Source organism: Thamnophis sirtalis, unplaced genomic scaffold, assembly GCF_051295495.1.
Source record: "Thamnophis sirtalis isolate CommonGarterSnake01/CBP01778 unplaced genomic scaffold, rThaSir2_p1.2 scaffold_7, whole genome shotgun sequence".
Taxonomy (NCBI): domain Eukaryota; kingdom Metazoa; phylum Chordata; class Lepidosauria; order Squamata; family Natricidae; genus Thamnophis; species Thamnophis sirtalis.
In genome coordinates, this window is record NW_028261387.1 from 37,654,398 (window position 1) to 37,673,848 (window position 19,451).

The window sequence follows — 19,451 nt, forward strand, 5'->3', positions numbered from 1 at the left end:
TATAACATGTTCCAGTTCTGATTGTGCCATGTTGAATTGTTTATTATTTTCCATTTTTCTGCATTAGGCTATCCAAAACAAAGAGGAACCATGAGCAACAGATTATGCTTTCAGTCTGTTTTTGCAGGTGAGGGTCTCCACTTGCTTCATGAACCGAAGGCACAGCTCCTCCTCCCAAGACAAAGCTACACACTGGACAGCTACAGGGAGACCAACAGCATCCGTGACAGCCTGAAGATAGAGGGACAGTCAGAACAGGAAGAGGCAACTACATGATGAATTTTCAGAAAGACAGCTTGTTTCTTTCCGCTACCATACAGACCTCTTTCAGCCGTTTATCCCAGGGGTCAGCATAATGACCTTCATATTGTTTCAGCTCCTCTTCATCAGCCTGGGTGACATTAGTGACTGGCACAACCCCAGCAGGGAAGTTCAGGACATTGTATAAATTAGTATATGAAGTAGCAGCTATAAAGAACAGAACAAAAGTTAATCAATCAAAGTTCTACAGATCATCCAGGAAAGGTTATTGTGACCATGGACAAGATCTAGTGTGGTCCCCTTTGTTCTAACCGAGGCTTCCTAAGAGCATGAAACAAACTCCTTGTCCTGGAAAAATCCTCTTTTATTATTTTACAGTGAATTCTGCTCATTCACAGCCGGCAAAGTCTTTCAAAGGAGGATTTACAGCCACAGACCTTATCTGGTTTGGAGAGCTGACAGCCCAACAACTGCAGAACTTGGCAAGGAGTCTCGGAGAGTCCCGAACCAATTAGTGAATTAATTGTCTCCTGCAAACTCCCCTCCACTCCACTTTTGCTACTCTTTTATTTCCTCTGGGAGGGGCCAGAGTCTGGCCTTACTCCCAAGTCGACCCCTGTTCTTTAGTTGTTCCCTTCATCTGGCAGCTCTACACATGCGCACACTGGGAATAGGCTCCAACTGTTCATCTGCTTCACTGATGCCTGACTCTGAAAGCAGCTGATAGCTGGCATATGGCTCTGGACCCCTCTCTGCCTGACACAGAGCCCTCATCACAGCCTTGCCCAGACTCCAGGAATGGCCCATGTTCCTCCCCAACCTCCTCAGTGTCCGAATCTGCTGCCAGCTCTGTTGGCTGCTGACAGGCCACAACACCCATTAACATTCCTATTCTCCAGTCATTGAAACTGAACCAGATATTGCTAGGCTTTAATGTGGATTTGTATTTTCCATTTGAAAACTAGATCTTTTTCCCTCTAGCCAGACTAGTCCACAGTGAAGCATAACTACATTTTAGGTCAGCGGTGCTTTGGGAGAAGTTTAAAACAAGACTTGTTATATGGTTCCCAATGCTGAGAAGAAAATTTAAATCAAAGTAATTTTTTTAATTGTCTGGTGATTCTGGGAGAAATTTTTCAGTTTTGATATTTAAATTTTAACGTTTAAATATGTAAGTGTAACTTAGAAAGCAATGCAAAGCATAAAGTGCAATAAAAACAATGACATAGTAATTAGCAACCTGAAATATTTCTAAAGATTAATTTGTTCAAAACTAATGACTAAATATTTTTCTGGACCTTTGCACACACTTGGGCAAATAGCTTTTTTAATATGTAAGAGGCAAGCTTTTCAGTGTTGTTTTCTGAAACCATAAATAAAAGTCAACAAAAATAAATGGATATTATACCAAACAGTTTTCCAGGATAGCCTTCATTGAAAGCTGGTCCTAGGACTGGACAGAGGATGACATCCAATTTCAGCTTCCTCCATTCAGCAATGAATTCTTCACGGTAAGCCTGTAGAGAACATTTTGGCAAAATGGACTAAGCAAAACATTTCCTTCAATCTCCCCCAAACTCCCCTTAATTGCCCATGTAGTGGACAATTTTGAAGCAAGCTTTCTTTCATGAACGAAAGTAAATAGAAATGTCATAGGATAATGCTGTGGGATGTAATCTGGATCGATTACCAGGTCCAGAGGTTTAGTTTTCTGAGCTTTTGGACTCGTGCTGGAGGCCATCCTCAGGGAACTTCTCTCTAGCACAATAGCCAAAGCACAATAGCCCAAAGCTGTTATAGAGAAGTTCCCAGAGGATGGGCTCCAGCATGAGTCCAAACGCTCAGGAGACTAAACCTCTGGTCCAGGGGTGGGTTTCAAAATTTTTTACTACTGGTTCGGTGGGCATGGCTAGATGGGGGGGCATGTGACTGAGTGGGCGTGACCAACTTGATGTCACTCATGCACACTTAGTCACATGGCCCCCTCACCAAGTCATGCCCACTGAAATGGTGGCAAAAAGTTTTGATGGGGGGGAGCTCCAGCCTCACCGGTGCTAAGGGAGTGCCTGCAAACTACCCAGTAAGAAAAAAAAGTTATTGTCCTCCCCAGCTCCCAGAAACACTCTGCAGGCTTCAGCAGCACTGGAGGAAGGCAAAAAGGCCTCCATTTTTGCAAAAAAATGGCCCATCCCTGGGACCTCTCTGGGACTGGCATAAGCACACTGTTAAAAAGTGGGGGGATTACATTTTTTCAATGAAGATTGTTCTGCACATGTGCAGAACAGAAAGTAAAGATGGCAGCACCCAGGATAGAACCGGTACAGTCATGTGTCTGGCCGAGTTACTACCTATTCAGCCGAACCACTTCGAACCTGTAGAAACCCACCTCTGCTCTGGTCCCTGTAACCAACCCAGACTGGATTCTGCAAGCTTTCTTTAGACACAGCCAACTTGCTAGAATCTTTATTCTGAAAATAATAATACTTGCCCCCAAGTATATTAATTTCCCCAGGCAGTGGGGCCAGGCTTTTTGTTTGAGAAGCTTGGGATGTATGTATCTCACAAATGTTTTGTAGTTTTAATGAGGGGGGGGGGACTTAACCTGTGTTTTGTTGTTGCTTTATTGCTAATGTTTCATATTGTATGTTTCATCACCCAGTTTTATTGGATAGATGGGTGGCCTTATAAAATTGATAAATAAATAAATATTGGAGTTACTTATTTAGGCAATGCATTTCAGTTTCTGTTTACAAAAGCTACTATACTGAGAGACGTTTAGATCTGCTCGGCCTATGTTAAAATACATTTTGGTGATGAGAAAATACTTCTAGCATCAAACATTACTAGTGATCACTAACTAGAACTTTAGATGACAGCTTAATCATTATGTAAACGAAGTATTATGGCTCATGAGCATGATACCAAGATTTCAGACTTACTGCCACTGCTGCATGTTGCTTCCAAAGGTGTTTGGCTGACCTACAAACATTGAGATAATTAATTAACAACTGCTCCATGAAGAGTCCCAGTTAAAATGATGATTAAAATATATCTGCATGAGAGGAAATTTATTGGCTAGTGAAATGGTGATTCTGTATCCAACTGCAACCTAGCTATGTATTTAGGGACATTTTGGTGAATTGAGACAGTCCTTGGATAATCTAAATCACTGACACTACTAATGCCACGATCCCTGTGCTTACTTTTGTAGTTTGGCCAATTTGTATGAAGTTTACACAGCAGAGGTGGTATTTTACCGGTTCGCCCCGGTTCGCCCAAACCAGCAGCGGAAATCGCTAGTGGCCCCACCTACCCATGCCCAGCTCTGTGGCATCACATCTAGCCCTTTTTTTGCCAAAAGCGCATGCACGGAAGGCTGTGCGCATGTGCTCAGGCGGCCCCTGCACTCACATTTGCAAACAGGTAGGGAAGGTAAGTGTATGCCACTCCTGTTAAACAGTATTGCAAAATCTAAAAGTATAACCAGGCTTATTGTTTGCACTGTAAATTAACAGATAGTTAATAATTATCCAGATTTTATGCTGTCCTTTCTGGTTATAATACATGGTTTCACCACTGTCAACTACTTTGCGAAAGTTTGTTTGAATTATTGAAATTAAAGGTACCATTCCTTCTTGATATATTTTGTTTAACTTCCCTAAGAGATTCTTTTCTCATAATATAGGAAGGAGGTTTATTTTAAAGTATAATAACCTTATGTAATGTAAATGCACTCAACTGGTAAACTTGTCATATTGAAATTTGACCTGGTTTTAAATGATTGATACTGTTTGAGAATGTTACCAGAAGGGAAAGTATCAGAAGTCAAGGCTATGAGTGCTTCCACAGTAATTCAGAAGAGGTGTTTCAGAATGTATGGGAAAATAAGTGCTTTACCTCTTTAAAGCACCAATATCATTTTTCAGGTTTCCCTGTGAGCCTGAGACATGCTCCTATGCATTCTGAAAAGCCTCTTATTTTCAAGCATAAATATGCCTAATTCATGGTGCTTGATATTGCTGCCTTGAAGTCAAACTGTGGTTATTGATTCTTTTTATTTAAAAACATCATATTAAACTGTGACTGGCAGAACACTTGGGATCATGGAATTACATCTTCTGCATTTCTGCTTCAAGATGGGGAGGATGTATATTCCAGATTCTCTTTGCTCAACCTGATGCCGCCTTATGTGTTGGACCACAATGTGTAGAAATGCAGCCAGCAGGATAAAAACAAAGGGTCATTCTACAGAGAGTAAGGAACATGATCTTATTGGAGATATGCATACCAAAGCAATATGGATGAAGCATTTTAAGGCCCGAACATTCAGATAAGGTTCAGAAGAGCCTCACATAGACACCTGCCTGACTTTGCTAAATTTCTTCCTCTTTCTTAAAGTTCAGTGAATTAGAGAGAAATCTATTTGAGTTACTTCAAAACTTTATCTGGACATTATGGGCTTTAAAAATACTTTATCCTGGCAATGGAGCCTGCATAGCTCTGTCAAAGTCATCTTGCTTACTTCATACAACTCTTATTTTTATTTGGAATGCTACCATTTGTGGCCCAACAGATCTAGAAGACACCAGGGTGGAGAATGGTACTGTCTGCACTAGATGCTGAAAATAATTTTAAGCTCTTATTCCTTACCCAACTCCACATAATGCATTGAGATCTCTGGCAATCCGGGGATACTAAGGGAGAAACACAAGTTTATTTATTTTTATTGTATGTAATCATGTACGTTATTTCTTAAGGATGAATGAAATTAGCTAGGGCACAAAGACACTCTGACTTGGATTAACACATTTGGATACACTTCCATATCAGGAAATCTCTAACGTAACAAGTTAAGCTAAGCATGTTTCACCTTTTTGTCATTACAGGGTAAGACATAAGCCAAATACTCACCACTGGTTTTAAAATGAGTGCCAAAATCCTTTTCAGTATGGTGGGAATACTGTAGCAGTTAATCTGGGATTTCAAACCTGGATCAACAATGTCCCCTTTGCTGGGAGATGAAAAGAAAAGGAAACCAAGTCCTTTTTCATAGTAAACAGCAGTGCTCTCTAATAACCAATATTACTTAAATGGTAGTTCTTTTGACTAAATTCATAGAAATAAAGATATAGTAATTGTGAGCCAGTAACTCACAACTAGTATACAAAATCAGTCATTTTCTCTGATTTTACATTATTCAGTCTATGAATTTAGGTTCCCAAGAATTATATTCTTCAATTACATGCATCCAAATGAAAAATATAATAAAAGTTTAGACTATTTGTTCCTTAGATGTACCCTACCTGCATATCTCCACTTACTGACAGAAGTTGATCTGTTTTGAGGATGATTTTGTTTGCTTTATGTTATCACACTGGAATCTTAACATCACCCAGAATGTCATAAAATCTCTTGCAGCTGCTGGCGTTTATTATGGGAAAGTTTGTCTTAAATTTAGGATTTTAGAACAATGTGAAACATCTTTTTATGTTGTTTTATATCTTTTTATCATGTGGTAGGTCTCTACAATAAAGCTTTAGAGTACATAGTAAAAATACATAGGGTTCTAATTTCTTAGTTTGGATGTTAAAATAGGTAAAATAAGCTTGGTGGTAAAGCACACATTTTATCGACAAAGTGCCAAGATATACAGTAATAGCAAGATTGTGGAAAGATCTGTACAGGCACCTTAAAAGGCATACATAAGTCAATGCTGAATGAGAGATACTCTACTTCAGTGTTTCCCAACCTTAGCAACTTTAAGATTTGTGGACTTCAGCTCCTAGAATTCCTGGGCCAGCATGTTGCCTGGGAAATTCTAGGATTTGAAGTCCACCAATCTTAAAGTTGATAAGGTTGGGAAACACTGATCTAATGTATGATTAGGAAACTATAAAATCTTAAAAGCTTAAATTTCATACCCTGTTCCCCTGAAAATAAGACTTCCCTGGATAATAAACCCAATCGGGATTTTGAGCACATGAACAAAAAATAAGTCCTCCCCTGAAAATAAGCCCTCCCTGAAAATATTGCAACACCGCAACAGCCATGAGGTGACCATGCCGCCTCCTGCACCTCAAAAATAACAAGACCTCCCTGAAAATATGGCCAAGCGCTTATTTCGGGGGGGTCAAAAGAAAATAAGGTCCTCTTATTTGGGGGAAAACATGGGTTTGTTATATCTTTTGAGCACAATTTTTGTAATTCTATTATCTTATTACAACATTGGAACTTTTTGCAAGGTTGTGGCAGATTAAAAATATAGTAAATAAATTTTCGGTTAAATATGTTCATTTCAGAATAATTTTTGATCCTAAAAACATGACATTTTATTAAACTATTACTTTACATGCATATTTTTTTTCACATTCAGACTAAGGGTTCTCAAAGAAACCTAGAATTTCTTATTACATTTAATTTTACATTGTTTTAGCTTAGCGGTGCCCAGACTAGCCAGAGTTCAAGGCATGCTTATATTCCAAGATATCTACTTACAATTTAGCCAGTAAATTTGCAGCTCCATCAGAAAAGATGCCTTTAGTGAAAAGCTCGTCCACTACATAGTTAAGTCGAGGGGGGACAAAGGGGATGAGCTGCATAAAAAAGATAAATTATAATTGTTGGTTAGTTGTTTTACAGTGGACAGAATGATATCAGTCCCATATGCAGATAATTTAACTAGAAGTTTTAAGAACTGTCTAATTCTTTTTTAGGAAGAGTTGATAAACAGATTTGATAAACAGAAACAGATAATTTTTATGTTTTCTTCTTATTAAACTTGCTTGCATTAAAATGTGTAGTGTAGACTATCCGTCAGCATCATGATGATTTCCAGACTGATTGTGAACTATAGTTTTCTAGTCAATGTGGCTTTTTAGTCATGGTTTACTAAACAGGCTATGGGCCTTTTCATATTATGCTAATTTAGCATATATCCAAGATTTAAATATAGATTTGGAAGTAAAAGAAAAAAAAATGAAGACTACATAAAGTATGTAGTGAGAATTAGATGTGCATTGTTTTTCACCATATAAGACAAACTTCCAATTTGGTTTATATTAGGGCTACAACACATTTCTATGTGGGAAGCTGTGCATACTCCTTAAGATCCTAATCTATACAATGTAGCAGAACTGTAGGTTTATGACTTAACACACATGGTAACATATATTAATTTTTCTGCTAGGTAGTGCAGACTCCATAGTACAGATACCATGTAGACTATATTAAACTATGTTTAAAGGTGATTTAATGACATTTCTTAAAAAACTTGGTGCACTACTAATAGAGCACACAGACAATAAACAAATACACATGCTTATCAATATTGTCTAGTTTATATTTTTGTAGACTTGTAAAAATTCATAGCCAGGAAAGATAATTACCAGACTGAATAGATACACTTATAAATATGACAATTAAATTCAATTAACACATTGATTGATTTCAGTGGTCTATTTTAAGCACAAATATACTGGTTCTAAAGCAATGTACTGGGAGCACAGGCCTTCAGGGTTCCCATTTTATAGATAATTGTGAGTAATGTGGGTCAGAGATATATGAGATTTTTTTCTGAGATATACAGTATATGATGCACAAATATCAGAAATGTTTTAAACTAGAACCCAAGTGAAAAATAATAATAAATGCATGTACTGTGTGTCCTGCAGCCTGAAGAAGATTTTTTGTTTCCTGAACAGCCCTTTTCATGCTTGGGGAGGGCTCGAAGTATCCATCATCTTTGTAGTATCCAATCCGAAGGAGATTTGAACTGGTGTAAATCTAGAGAGAAGGAAAATAGGAAAGATGTGAAATAGTAATCGAATTTCACCATCCCTAGACTTGATCTTGGATGAGAAGTGAAATAAGAAAAACCAGACAGTCCAGTTGCCTCTTGAAAAAGCACCTTTGGGACAACCATGACCTGGATGACCAAGAATCTCCATAGATATTTATCTTTATTTAATAATTCTTTTACTACATTTACTTTACATTTTAAAGTTATGTTTTAACAGAAGTTCCTAACATTGTTTTCATTTACACAAATGTCTTTTTGTGAAAGATTCATAATCTTTCATAAGATTACAAATTAATTTGTATATATTCCTACAATTTAGTTTTGTTTTTTAAACTTAGCTTTTAACTTTGCTAGTTTTTACTTTGCTTTGGTTTTTATACTTAGCTTTAAAAAAAATAAAAACAGTTGGATCATCATTTAAATTTAAAACGTATGATTTATATAGATTGATCTGTGATCATTAAATGATCTTTTTTGAATATCTGAAAAAGTTAAATAAGATTGGTATCAAAATACTTACATCATGGCAGTTGCTGAAATAATTTACCTCAGTGGAATAGTTAAAAGCTCCCGTTAACCAAAATAGAGATGATTTCATTACTTTTGAATGAAACAGTCAAGATGCTGACAAATTTAGACTTGTATATAATGACATATTCATGTCTTCGTTTGAGCAAAGGAGAAAATGTTCATGCAATTGGTCAGCAAAGTGCCATGACATATATGCCCTTAACAGGAAACTATTTGCAAAAAGGGGTTATAATTTATGGTTGGCTGAAATGGCTTTATCCATGGTGTTCAATTTTTCTAATGTTCTTTCTTGGTTGCATTCATTCATTCTTCACAATTGTATTACCTCTTCTCTGAATGGCAAGGGTGGTACTGAAGGATCCAGGTGGAATAACTCATCGCATAAGAGAGCTTTCATGCACAGAGCCAGACTATCTACATCTCTTGCCATTGGACCAATTGTTGCTGTCACTATAAAGGAAACAGGATCTCCAATGAAATGGACTGCATGAAACAAGTCAGGTAAAAGGTTCTAGCTGGTGACTAGGCATCCATCAATAATAGGCTAGCTAGAATAGATAAATAATTTGACCAGACATACAGTATTTCCCAAGGTTAACCTATGGAGTCAGAAGTGCAACTAATGGAAAGATATATTGGATTTCAGATTATTTATTTACTATATTTCCTATATTTTCCATAGAATTGTATTCCATGGCAGTTTACAATTTTAAAAATAAATAATAAAAGTAATACATTAAAATAACACATCATAAAATATAACTGACCACCCAAATCAAAAACAATAAAGGTGATCTCGCAAATATCCTGATGCTAGTTGTTTGGAGTCTTCCCAGTGCACTGGGAATCTTCCCAGTGCATTCTCACCAGCTTCAGTCTCCAGATCAAGTGCAAGGTAGTCTCTCACAAAGCATATTAAAGAAATTAAACGGCAAGGTTACAAATGCATGAGTAACATAGCTAATTTGTTCTTACTTAGAAAGTGATGTGCAGTAAATGACTAACAATTAAATGTTCTCCTCACCATAGAAGTCTTTTGAGTCTCCAGTGCAACTATTATGCTAAAAGTGTCTCCAAACTCTATGCCTGTTCTTTCTGACCTCTTTAGAACAAAATCCCCAGATACCAGACCTAGAAACAAGGTCAAATTTCAGTCTTAGTACTGGCCCTCATAAATTAATTAGAAGCAATGCTACTACATCTTTCTTTAATAGCAGAAAACCAGTCATTCGATCCATTTTATCACTGAGAGATGCAACCAGGGTTTGACTGGAGACCAGACAAGTTGAGATGTTGTATATGAAGCTATTTTAAAGAAGACACAGGAATTCCCAATAGTGCAGATTGCAGCCAGTAAGCGATTGTTGTTGCAAAACTTTTTTTTTGTCCATTTTGCATCAGTTGCTCTATATCTGTCTGGACATAATTCAGAGTGTTGATTTTGACCATTGATGTCTGAAAAGCTTAGGAAAAGGCTATTTGTAGGCTCACCTGTTTCCCCAATAAATTTGTCCAACAATTTATCGTTTGCTCACTTTATAGACCTAGGTTAACTCCAATAAGGCTTTTCAAAGGTCGTTGAAAACTCATTTCTTTTACTTGACTCTGAATTAAGTAATTCACTAATTTAATTTATTTATTTTAATTAATAATTTAATTAATATTTTGCTCACACAACGCAGAGGTTGTAATATTATAACATTTTGTAAGAATGTCGTATTATTATGTATATATTTGCCCATGAACCATCTTGGTAGATTTTTGACTAGAAAGGTCATGTATACATATTTAAATAAATCAATTTTTGCATAGCTACTTATTACTTGGGAACAAATTGTATGAGGGTTTAAAGGCATCAGGCTAGAAACAAGGAAAGTTCTAATGCTGCTTTAGATACAGAGTTCAGTTGAATGACTTTGGGGTATTTGCTCTCTCAGAAGAAGGCAAGCAAATTCTGAAAATAAGGCCAATAAACTCCATGGACTTGTCTAGGCAATTGGTAGGAGTCAAGGCTGACTTAAAAGCACCAAAACACAAACAGAATCCACGCTTATTACTCACCTGATTTCATGCCTGCCACTGGACTAGCAAGACCCAGAGTGCTGGAAAATACATAAACAAGACAAAATAATAAGGTATTTGCTATCAGCAGAGAAATAATCTACTCATGCATTCAAATAAAAAGTCCCAAGAAAGGAGCTGAACTTCAGATAACAATTAAAGCTAAAATGATAAAAAATGTCAATATGTTTATAATGAGAATTATAATAAAGGTACCCCCTACTAAAGGATCTGTATTCATCAGAATATTTATAAACAAAAAAACATTTTATGAATGCAACCGGCATCTTTTCATTTCTGCAGAAATGAAACATTTCCTAAGCATGCTTTTAAACATATGACCCAATCAGTATTAGCATCCAGACATTGGGATGTTTATTAGCCCAAAGAAGAATGTAGAACTGACCTTAACCGAGAGCCTGTTGGTTTGAGTCCACAAAGCCCACAGAAGCTGGAGGGCAGGCGAATGCTTCCAGCAACATCTGTCCCAAAGCCCAAGACGGATCCACCTCCTGCAATCAGTGCCCCTTCTCCTCCAGAGGACCCACCAGGACTTTTCTTGTGATTCAAGGGATTCTTCGTTTGACCAAAGATTAAGTTACTGCAATCGTAGCTAAGCAAAACAGAAAGTAGATTGGCAGTTAAATTATTATGTCAGCATTGGGCCAAAGAAAGAGAGGTTGGTGGGTGAGGGGGAATTTATCAGGGGTGAAATCCAGCAGGTTCTGACAGGTTTTGGAGAACCAGTAGCAGAAATTTTGAGTATTTTGGAGAACCGGCAAATGCCACCTCTGACTGGCCCCAGAGTGGGGTGGGAATGGGGATTTTGTAGTATCCTTCCCCTGGAATGGGGTAGGAATAGAGGTCTTGCAGTATCCTTCCTCTGCCATGCCCACCAAGCCACGCCCACAGAACCGGTAGTAAAAACATTTGAATTTCACCACTGGAAATTATATAATAATCAGTCAAATAATAACTTGAACATAGCACTGCAAAGCCAGTGAGTGAGGACAGATACCAAAATATGGCACAAAGATTGGAATCTGGTGCCATTCAGATGTTTTGAGATTGCAAGGACCAGAATTCTCAGGAAAAACAGTGACTGGGGATTATGGAATTGACAATCCCAGTTGTGGAAGAGAAGTCTAATATAGAATAGCAAACAATTCCAACTGCCTTGGTGAAAGAGAGGAAATAGCATAGATCAACAATCTCTGTAGTCATGGCCATTCAAGTGCTCCAGAGGCTTTTTCAAGAATGGCATAATAAATGCCACATTGCCACATTATTCCCAATACTTAAATTAATACTTCGGACCATGGAAAATTATTTTAGCCATTATAGGCAATATCCAGGCCTGATCCAGGCTGAAATTAAGGTGATAGAATATTGAGATAGCAAAATTTCAAGTTGCAGCCTCCTTGTTTCTGCTGCAGTTATAAATTCCTTATGTTATTTATCCAAGCAGAAATATTTTTCTACCTTGTTTTAAAGCTTCTGCCAAAGAATCTTTCATGTTTCTTTAATTTTTCTTCCATTAACCCACCACCCTAGATTCCCAGGTTGTTATCAATCAAGAAATTTCTAAAATAGAGGGAAAAATAATTTATCATGCTCTGAGGAATATTAGTTTTCACAAATGGAATTGCTCCTTGTTTCTTCAAAACCTTTACTATCACGCTGTCATCAACCTCTACTTTGTCAAGATATTGCACCAAGCCACAGGTAGAGATGTGTCCCTTTGGGAGAGAAAACACAACTTGCTTGATATAATGTTATGTCAGAGTATGTATATTATATATAACAAATGTACTGATATGTTATACAGAACTTCAAGTTATGAGGATTTGTCCAGGAACAGTTTTTATTGATAAAATACCAACCAAAATCACAAGCAGCTATTTCCTCCTAATGCAAAGACAGTTAAGCTGAAGAGAAAGAACTATACAAAAGCACCATACATGGAAAGTTCTCTTCTAAAGTCCTTTGCTAAGGTGTCAGTTTTTATCTAATAATTAGATTCCAATACCATATGACACCTTCATTGTATGCAGAGTGCTATGCTGTGAACTGAGCTATGCTTTTATGAAATGACAAATGACTTATCACTAGTTATACATTTCTCATAAAAATAGCCTACTGTGCTTTAGAACCTGTATGCCTATCAGAACTCAGAGACATCTGTCGAGATCCATGGCTAGCTGTTATTCCTTGTTTAGATACATCTGTTGTTGGTATATACTATGTGCATGTGGATATTTTAAAAAGTATCCCATATATACATAAGAGCACAAACAGCATGCTAACTGTTATAGGAACACATATCCAGTGCTCCATCTTCGTGTAAGGGTTCAGGCTGGTGAGGTAGGGAGGGTGGAAGAATTGAGGGATTTAAATCCTAGAAAACATATGTCTCTGCACTGCCACGGGCAATCAAACATTAAGTGTGTGAGACTTCATTCTCACACTGCAATGGTGCAGTGGTTAGAGTGGAGTACTGCAGGCTACTTCTGCTGATCACCATCTGCCAGCAATTTGGCAGATTGAATCTCACCAGGCTCAAGGTTGACTCAGCCTTCCATCCTTCCGAGTTCGATAAAATGAGGATCCAGATTGGGGGCAATATATTGACTCTGTAAAACTGCTTAGAGAGGGCCTTAGAGCACTGTGAAGTGGTATATAAGTCTAAGTGCTATTGCTATTTCTATCTGCAATGGAAGTAAATTTAATGAAATAGTTTAACTTCATTTAATTAATATTAAAGCTTTTATCATAATATGTTTGTTTTTAAAGCGCTGAAAAACGTTTTGTTGTTTTCTTGTAAAAGAATAACATGGCTGCTGTCTTGGAATAGTTGCATAGAAATGAATCTCAACCTGCAACATTTCTTTAACCTTTGTAGCAGGGGTGGATTTCAGTCGGTATGCACCAGTACGGGCGAAACGGTTGGTGAAATTTAGCATGCCTTCCTGTACCTGATCTTCTGAAGGCCCTGTACTAGAATCCTCCTTCCCCTGGCCAGCCACCCTGCTCGCTCTCCCCACGCACCCAGTCACTGCTTGCTCCCCCCCCCCCCGCCCATCCACACCATGCTTGCCTCACCCACCCACTTCCTTTGCCCGCCCAGCCAAGGGTCTGAGGCTGCAGGTGGCCAGGGAGGTTGGGGGGAAAGCTGCCCATCTGCCTGCCCCTTCCAGAAGGAACCAGTCAGCACCCCATGCACCACTGCCAGGTGATGCCTCTGAGGGCATAGCACCTGCCCGGACACGGCTGCAGCCAGCAACAGGATGTGAAGGAGAGGCCGTCCAGCAGAGTGTTCCAAGATCAGTGGGTTGGTGGGGAGATTGTGCGGGACTGGAGATGGCAGGGAGGTGGGACATCAAGGCCACCCTGGGTACCTGCAACGGGATGTGGCAGTTGCTGGGCAGCTGCTCCTTTGTGCCCCATTGCTAGCAGCAGTTGGCTTTCTCCTGCGGATCCTTCCTCTCTGGGCAGGTCCTGTGTCGGTCAGAAGCCCACGCGTCGCCACCATGTGACTGCTCCTGGGACGCAGCCAGGAAGGATCGCTAGGAGAATGCCAACTGCAGCTGGAAGTGTCCTCAGGTCAGTGAGGTGGTGGGGAGATTACGCGGGGCTGGACTGTAGGTAGCAGGAAGGCTACGCCCTCTACCGGCAAAAAAAAGAATATCCCGCCATCTCGGAACTGCGCCGCGAGGTAAGGGAAGCTGGTTTTGGGGAGAGACCTTCCCTCCCCCTTCAGAGAGCATGTGTGGAGAGAGAGGAGGCAGCCTGGTTTGAATGTGGGTGAGCAGGTAACAATGCCTCCTTTGCTTGTTCAGGCAGGCAGAGAAAGAAAAGAAGTGTGTGATAGCCGAGGCGGTCCCCTTTGCCCTTGGTGGCGGGGGTGCTTTATCACATGCCTCTTTTCTTTCTCCACCTGCCTGAATGAGCGAAGGAGGCACCAGCCCCAAACTGCCCGCTTCCCTGCATTCAAACCAGCTCGCTCCCTCTCTCCCAGCATGGGCTCTCTGGAGGGGGAGGTAAGGTTCTTCCCAACACCAGCTTCTTTCCTTCCCTCCTGCAGCGTCAATCCATGGACTATTCAGCAGCGATGGCGAAATGGAGGCTTCTTTGCCAGCCTCCCAGCTGGCAAAACAGACATTTTCACAGCGGCAGCTGAAGCACAATCCCGGGCAGTCAGTTCTGGCTCTCCCTTCCCCAAGTATGTCCCGTTGCTGCTGGAGCCACTTTTGCTGAATCTGCCATGGCGGCGATGGCAAGAAGCGGCTGCAAGCGATGCTCTCAGTGATTCGCCCTTGGCTATTGTACACCTCCTTTCTTTCTCTGCCTGCCCGAACGAGTGAAGGAGGCACTTACTGGTCACTAAACCTCCCGCTCGCCCACATTCAAACCAGCCCGCTTCCTCTCTCCCGACATGAGCTCTCTGGAGGGGAAGGGAAGGTCCCTCCCAAAACCTTGCTTGTCCTGGCTGCACCCTGGCGATAGCAGCTAAGCGAGGAAAGGAGTTCTGTGAGTTGAAGTCCACAAATCTTAAAGCTGTCAAGTTTGAACACCCCTGGTTTTTTTTATAAAGGGTTAGGTGTGCAAGGGTCTTGTAACTTGACAGCTTTAAGACTTGCGTGCTTCAAATGCCAGAGTTTCTGAGTCAACATTTTGGTGGCTAAGCAAGAGCGTTGTTAAGTGAATTTCACCACATTTTACAAGTTGGCCATGCCCACCCAGTCACACGACTGCCAACCCACTCCTACCCAGTCACATGACTGCTAAGCCACTCCTACCAAGTCACATGACCACCAAGCCACTCCCACAAAACAGGCGACACCTACACAACAGATTCTAAAAAATTTTGAAACCCACCACTGCTCTGTAGCAATTGAATTGAAACTAGAATGCCCTGTATTTTAGCTAAAGATGAGGAAATATTTTAAGCAACATCCCCTTCTTGATATTTCTGACACTTTTTGAGCAGCAAGTATTTCAAAAGATAAAGGAAGATGCACCTTATATCCAATGTGATCCTTAATGCTGACAGGAATTCCATACAGCAAGCCTTTCTCTTTTTGCTTCTTCAGGTCCTGGAGCTGTTCCTCACATCCGTGAAGAAAATCTGTCACACAGTTCACCTCCTGGGTTACTTCAAGAGCCTGGTCCAGAAGGGGAAACATCATTTATTAAATAAATCAAATTAAGCTGGAGTCAAACTTTGTATTCTGGAAAATCCAGCTGTTGACCCAGAGGATAGATGGATGTGTTTGTGGGAGCGAGGAAGCATAAGTTAAAAACAGTGATAGGTGCTATGAATTACATCTAGCCAGAGTAGCACTTACCCTTTTTATATAGGTATACAAGACACTCTCTGAAGAAAGCTTTTCCTCTCTGAGTTTCTCTGCCAGTTCTGTTAGTGTCAGAGAAAGGATAAATTCACATTGGATTCCAGGATTCTGCAAGTAGAAACAGCCATGTCATAAAGGAAAAGCATGGAAACAGCCCTAAATTTATGTCACAAGCCAGGACAAAAGATATACTGCTGGAATTCCTTGTGGCAAATCAAGAACACAAACTCAAAGAGAATTAGAACCCACAGATTATATACAATACAATTGAATGCAATTCAGAAGAGAATTCTTGGGATGTCAATTAAAAACTTTATACTTTAATCCACTTTTCAGCCTCAACATCAGAGGTGGTATTCAGCAGGTTCTGACCAGTTCTGGAGAACCAGTAGCAGAAATTTTGAGTACTACGGAGAACCAGTAAATACCACGTCTGACTGTCCCCACCCCCATCTATTCTCTGCCTCCCAAGTCCCAGCTGATCAGGAGGAATGGGGATTTTGCAGTAACCTTCCCCTGCCACACCCACCAAGCCATGCCACACCCACCAAGCCACACCATGCCCACCATGCCATATCACGCCCACCAATCCGTGTCCACAGAACTGGTAGTAAAAAAAATTGAATTCCACCACTGCTCAATATCCACTTTTTTCTTCAGGTTTCAGTCGCATTGCAAAGTTTCATGTTTTTTAACAAGTGCGTAATTTTTAAATGTGAGCTATTTAGATACTCTGCTTTTTGGATTTGGGTTTCAAAGTCCAAGGAAATATAATCTGTGCTTTGCATCACGTTGATATATGCCTGTTAAAAGCATTGGCTTTAGGTGCTACAATGATTCAACAGAAAGCCATTTATAAATTCTGGCATTCACAAGCTTTTACTACAAGCACAATTGCTCTTGTTCGTTTAACCCAGCAAACGCAATAGCTTTCTAATCCTGGCTGATCTGAAGTCCTTCACAGGGGCAATATAGGGATTGTTACTCTTTTGTAAGAATATAGATATAAATATCAAACCTTATCACCAAGGTTTGACCAAGTCTATTTATTTTGAGCTCACCAATGAGCAAAATGAATCAAGCCTAGAAAACATTCACTGGCTTCTTAGAAACCACTGAACTGTTTCTTGGATTCATATTTCATCTTTCTTCCAGGAGCTCAAGGTACGTAGCATCCCATTTCAAATTTTCCTCAGAACAAGAATTTCATGAAATGGGCTGCCTTAAGACAAAATGATTGGCCCAGAGACACTTAGAGTTAATGATGTTCTTCCATTGCTGACTTATCCCTGGATTTCCCTGGACTTAGCCTACTTTATCATCCTGGCTCTCCCTCTAGCCTTCTTTCTAGGCAAGATTTATACCCACTGATGTATAAATGGTCACATAAAAATCTGATCAGATATACCATTTTTTCAGAGTATGAGACGCACCTTTGTCCCTCAAAAAAGAGGCTGAAAATCTGGGTGCGTCTTATACACTGAGTACAGCATTTTTGGCCTCCTGAAACCCTACCCCCTTCACCAAAACTGCCATGTATAGCCTTTAGAAGGCTTATAGAATGCTCCTGGGGGCTGGGAAGGGCAGAAATGAGCAAAAAAACGGGCCGTTTTTTGTTCAATTTTGCCCCCCCCCAGCCCCCAGGAGCACTCTATAAGCCTCTTAAAGGCTATGCATGCCTTTTTGTCAAAAACTTTTTTTTAATTTGCCTCTTCAAAATCTTGGTGCGTCTTATATTCCGGTGTGTCTTATACTCTGAAAAATGTGGTAGGTGACTGTGTTCTTTGAAGCAAAATAGTGAGTGGTAGACAATGTTCTGTGTGTGTGTGTGTGTGTGTGAGTGAGAAAGAGAGAGAGAGAGAGAGAGAAATTCACATAAAATTACTGTACTTTGTAATTATTGCAGATGCAAAAATTAAAATTAAAAATAGCTTCCATGCTGCATTTGTGCTACTTCAAAGCAAATGAAGAGGAATGCACAACAAATACATCATTTCTACCCATATAGAAAGTAGTGGATAGTTTTTTTTAAAAAAAAATTCAAGCTGTACATAAGATTTCATTGATCTTCACTTCCCATAAAAGAACAGAAAGTACGACATGACAAAATATTTAGAAATGATACATCCTATCATAGATGCTAACCCACACTTAGTAAAACAAGAAGGTCCATAAATGAGTAAAGCTGACCTGAGTTTCATCATTCAGACTTGAGAACAATTCAAAGGTCTTTACAAAAGCAGCAAAGTTTACATTCGGAAGAGCCCTCCATAACATACAAACACCACCCATCCATCCCCAAGAAGAACCCACCTTCTGTTTAAGCTTCCAAGCTACTTTTTTCATTTGTTCCAGGCTGCTATTTCTCCATTGTCGGGCTTCTTTCATTTTCCTCTGAATCTCTCTATGTATCACCCACTTCCATAACACAACCACTGTGACTGAGCCACAGGCAACAGCAAGTACAATAGGTGGGTTGATTCCATTTTGAAGCAGAATGTCTCGTAGCTTCTCCTGCATCATGGTGAATCTTTCTCTGTGTCTTTGTAAGAATGGTCTCGTTGATACTGACAAGAGGTGGTATTGTTAAAGCATTGGCTAGTAAGCTATCTCAAGTTACTGGAGACCTCATAGTTGTACCTTGGACTCCTCCCAAGGTGTATTTAAAAGATGATTTATCTAAAATATTAGATAAACTTAATGAAGGCTTCAACTGATATCTTCAGAATATCCTAGTGGGCTTCCAAATTTAGCAGCTATAGCAATACTCTTTTTTCTTGTTTTTCTTGTTCTAAGTTAGTAGAAAACTTAGTAGCAGTTGCAGTTCATGTAGTTATGATCTGTATGTATGTGTAGCACATTCATGCAATGGGAATCCACTCTTCCATTTCTGTTCTGGGAGTTGTGAGCTGGGATAATCAGTTACTTGGATTATGCTGAGATTGGTGTTTGCCAAAAGCAAAAACAAAATGTTGTTCTAACTTTACTGGAAAGCCCAAAGACTGATGGTACCTTAGCATTTCAAAGGTTCATATAAAATAGATAGCCAGTAATCAAACTGAGAAGACTAATCAAAGTGGTTGTTACATACTCACATCCTGTTTCAAGAACAGGAGGTATGGAAAAATAGCTATTTTAGCTCTTTTTTTATTATCTTTTACTCACCACATTATATGGCTTTGGGGGTACAGTGTAAGAGTTTAGATTTTAATCACTGTTGTCAAGACTTTGAAGAGACCCCTTGTGCTCTTTTCACCCTCTTTAATTCTAAATTTTACTTTACTAATTTTGTTTATTTTTATAATGCAACTCTACTGAGATTGTATTTGGTCTGGAGACTTATTCTCTCTCTCTCTCTCTCTCTCTCTCTGTGTGTGTGTGTGTTTCTCTCTCTCTCACACACACAAACACACTTTTAATTGAGGATTTGTATTACAATAGTAAAA

General features: G+C 39.5%; 1 protein-coding gene across 1 annotated transcript; it reads right to left on the reverse strand.

Moving 5' to 3' along the window:
- On the reverse strand, positions 1–18,849 carry LOC106556225 (vitamin D3 hydroxylase-associated protein). The gene is made up of 15 exons (XM_087719719.1): positions 18,319–18,849; positions 16,000–16,113; positions 15,673–15,816; positions 12,257–12,390; positions 11,058–11,264; positions 10,652–10,692; positions 8,916–9,040; positions 7,918–8,043; positions 6,757–6,854; positions 5,173–5,272; positions 4,912–4,955; positions 3,201–3,240; positions 1,670–1,778; positions 323–468; positions 1–231 (listed from the first exon to the last, which is right to left on the reverse strand). The coding sequence occupies exons 1-15, from the start codon at positions 18,526–18,528 to the stop codon at positions 103–105; spliced, it is 1,767 nt and encodes a 588-aa protein (XP_087575845.1). The 5' UTR covers positions 18,529–18,849; the 3' UTR covers positions 1–102.
- Positions 18,850–19,451: the final 602 nt, after the last annotated feature.

Excerpts from the sequence above, each read along its gene's own strand:
- LOC106556225 (XM_087719719.1), bottom strand. The coding sequence starts at position 18,528 with ATGATGCAGGAGAAGCTACGAGACATTCTGCTTCAAAATGGAATCAAC. Across the intron at positions 6,855-7,917 it reads TTCAGGCTGCAGGACACACA|CTCATCCCCTTTGTCCCCCC; the intron begins GTACATGCATTT and ends TTTTTTATGCAG. Across the intron at positions 3,241-4,911 it reads AATGCATTATGTGGAGTTGG|GTCAGCCAAACACCTTTGGA; the intron begins GTAAGGAATAAG and ends CAATGTTTGTAG.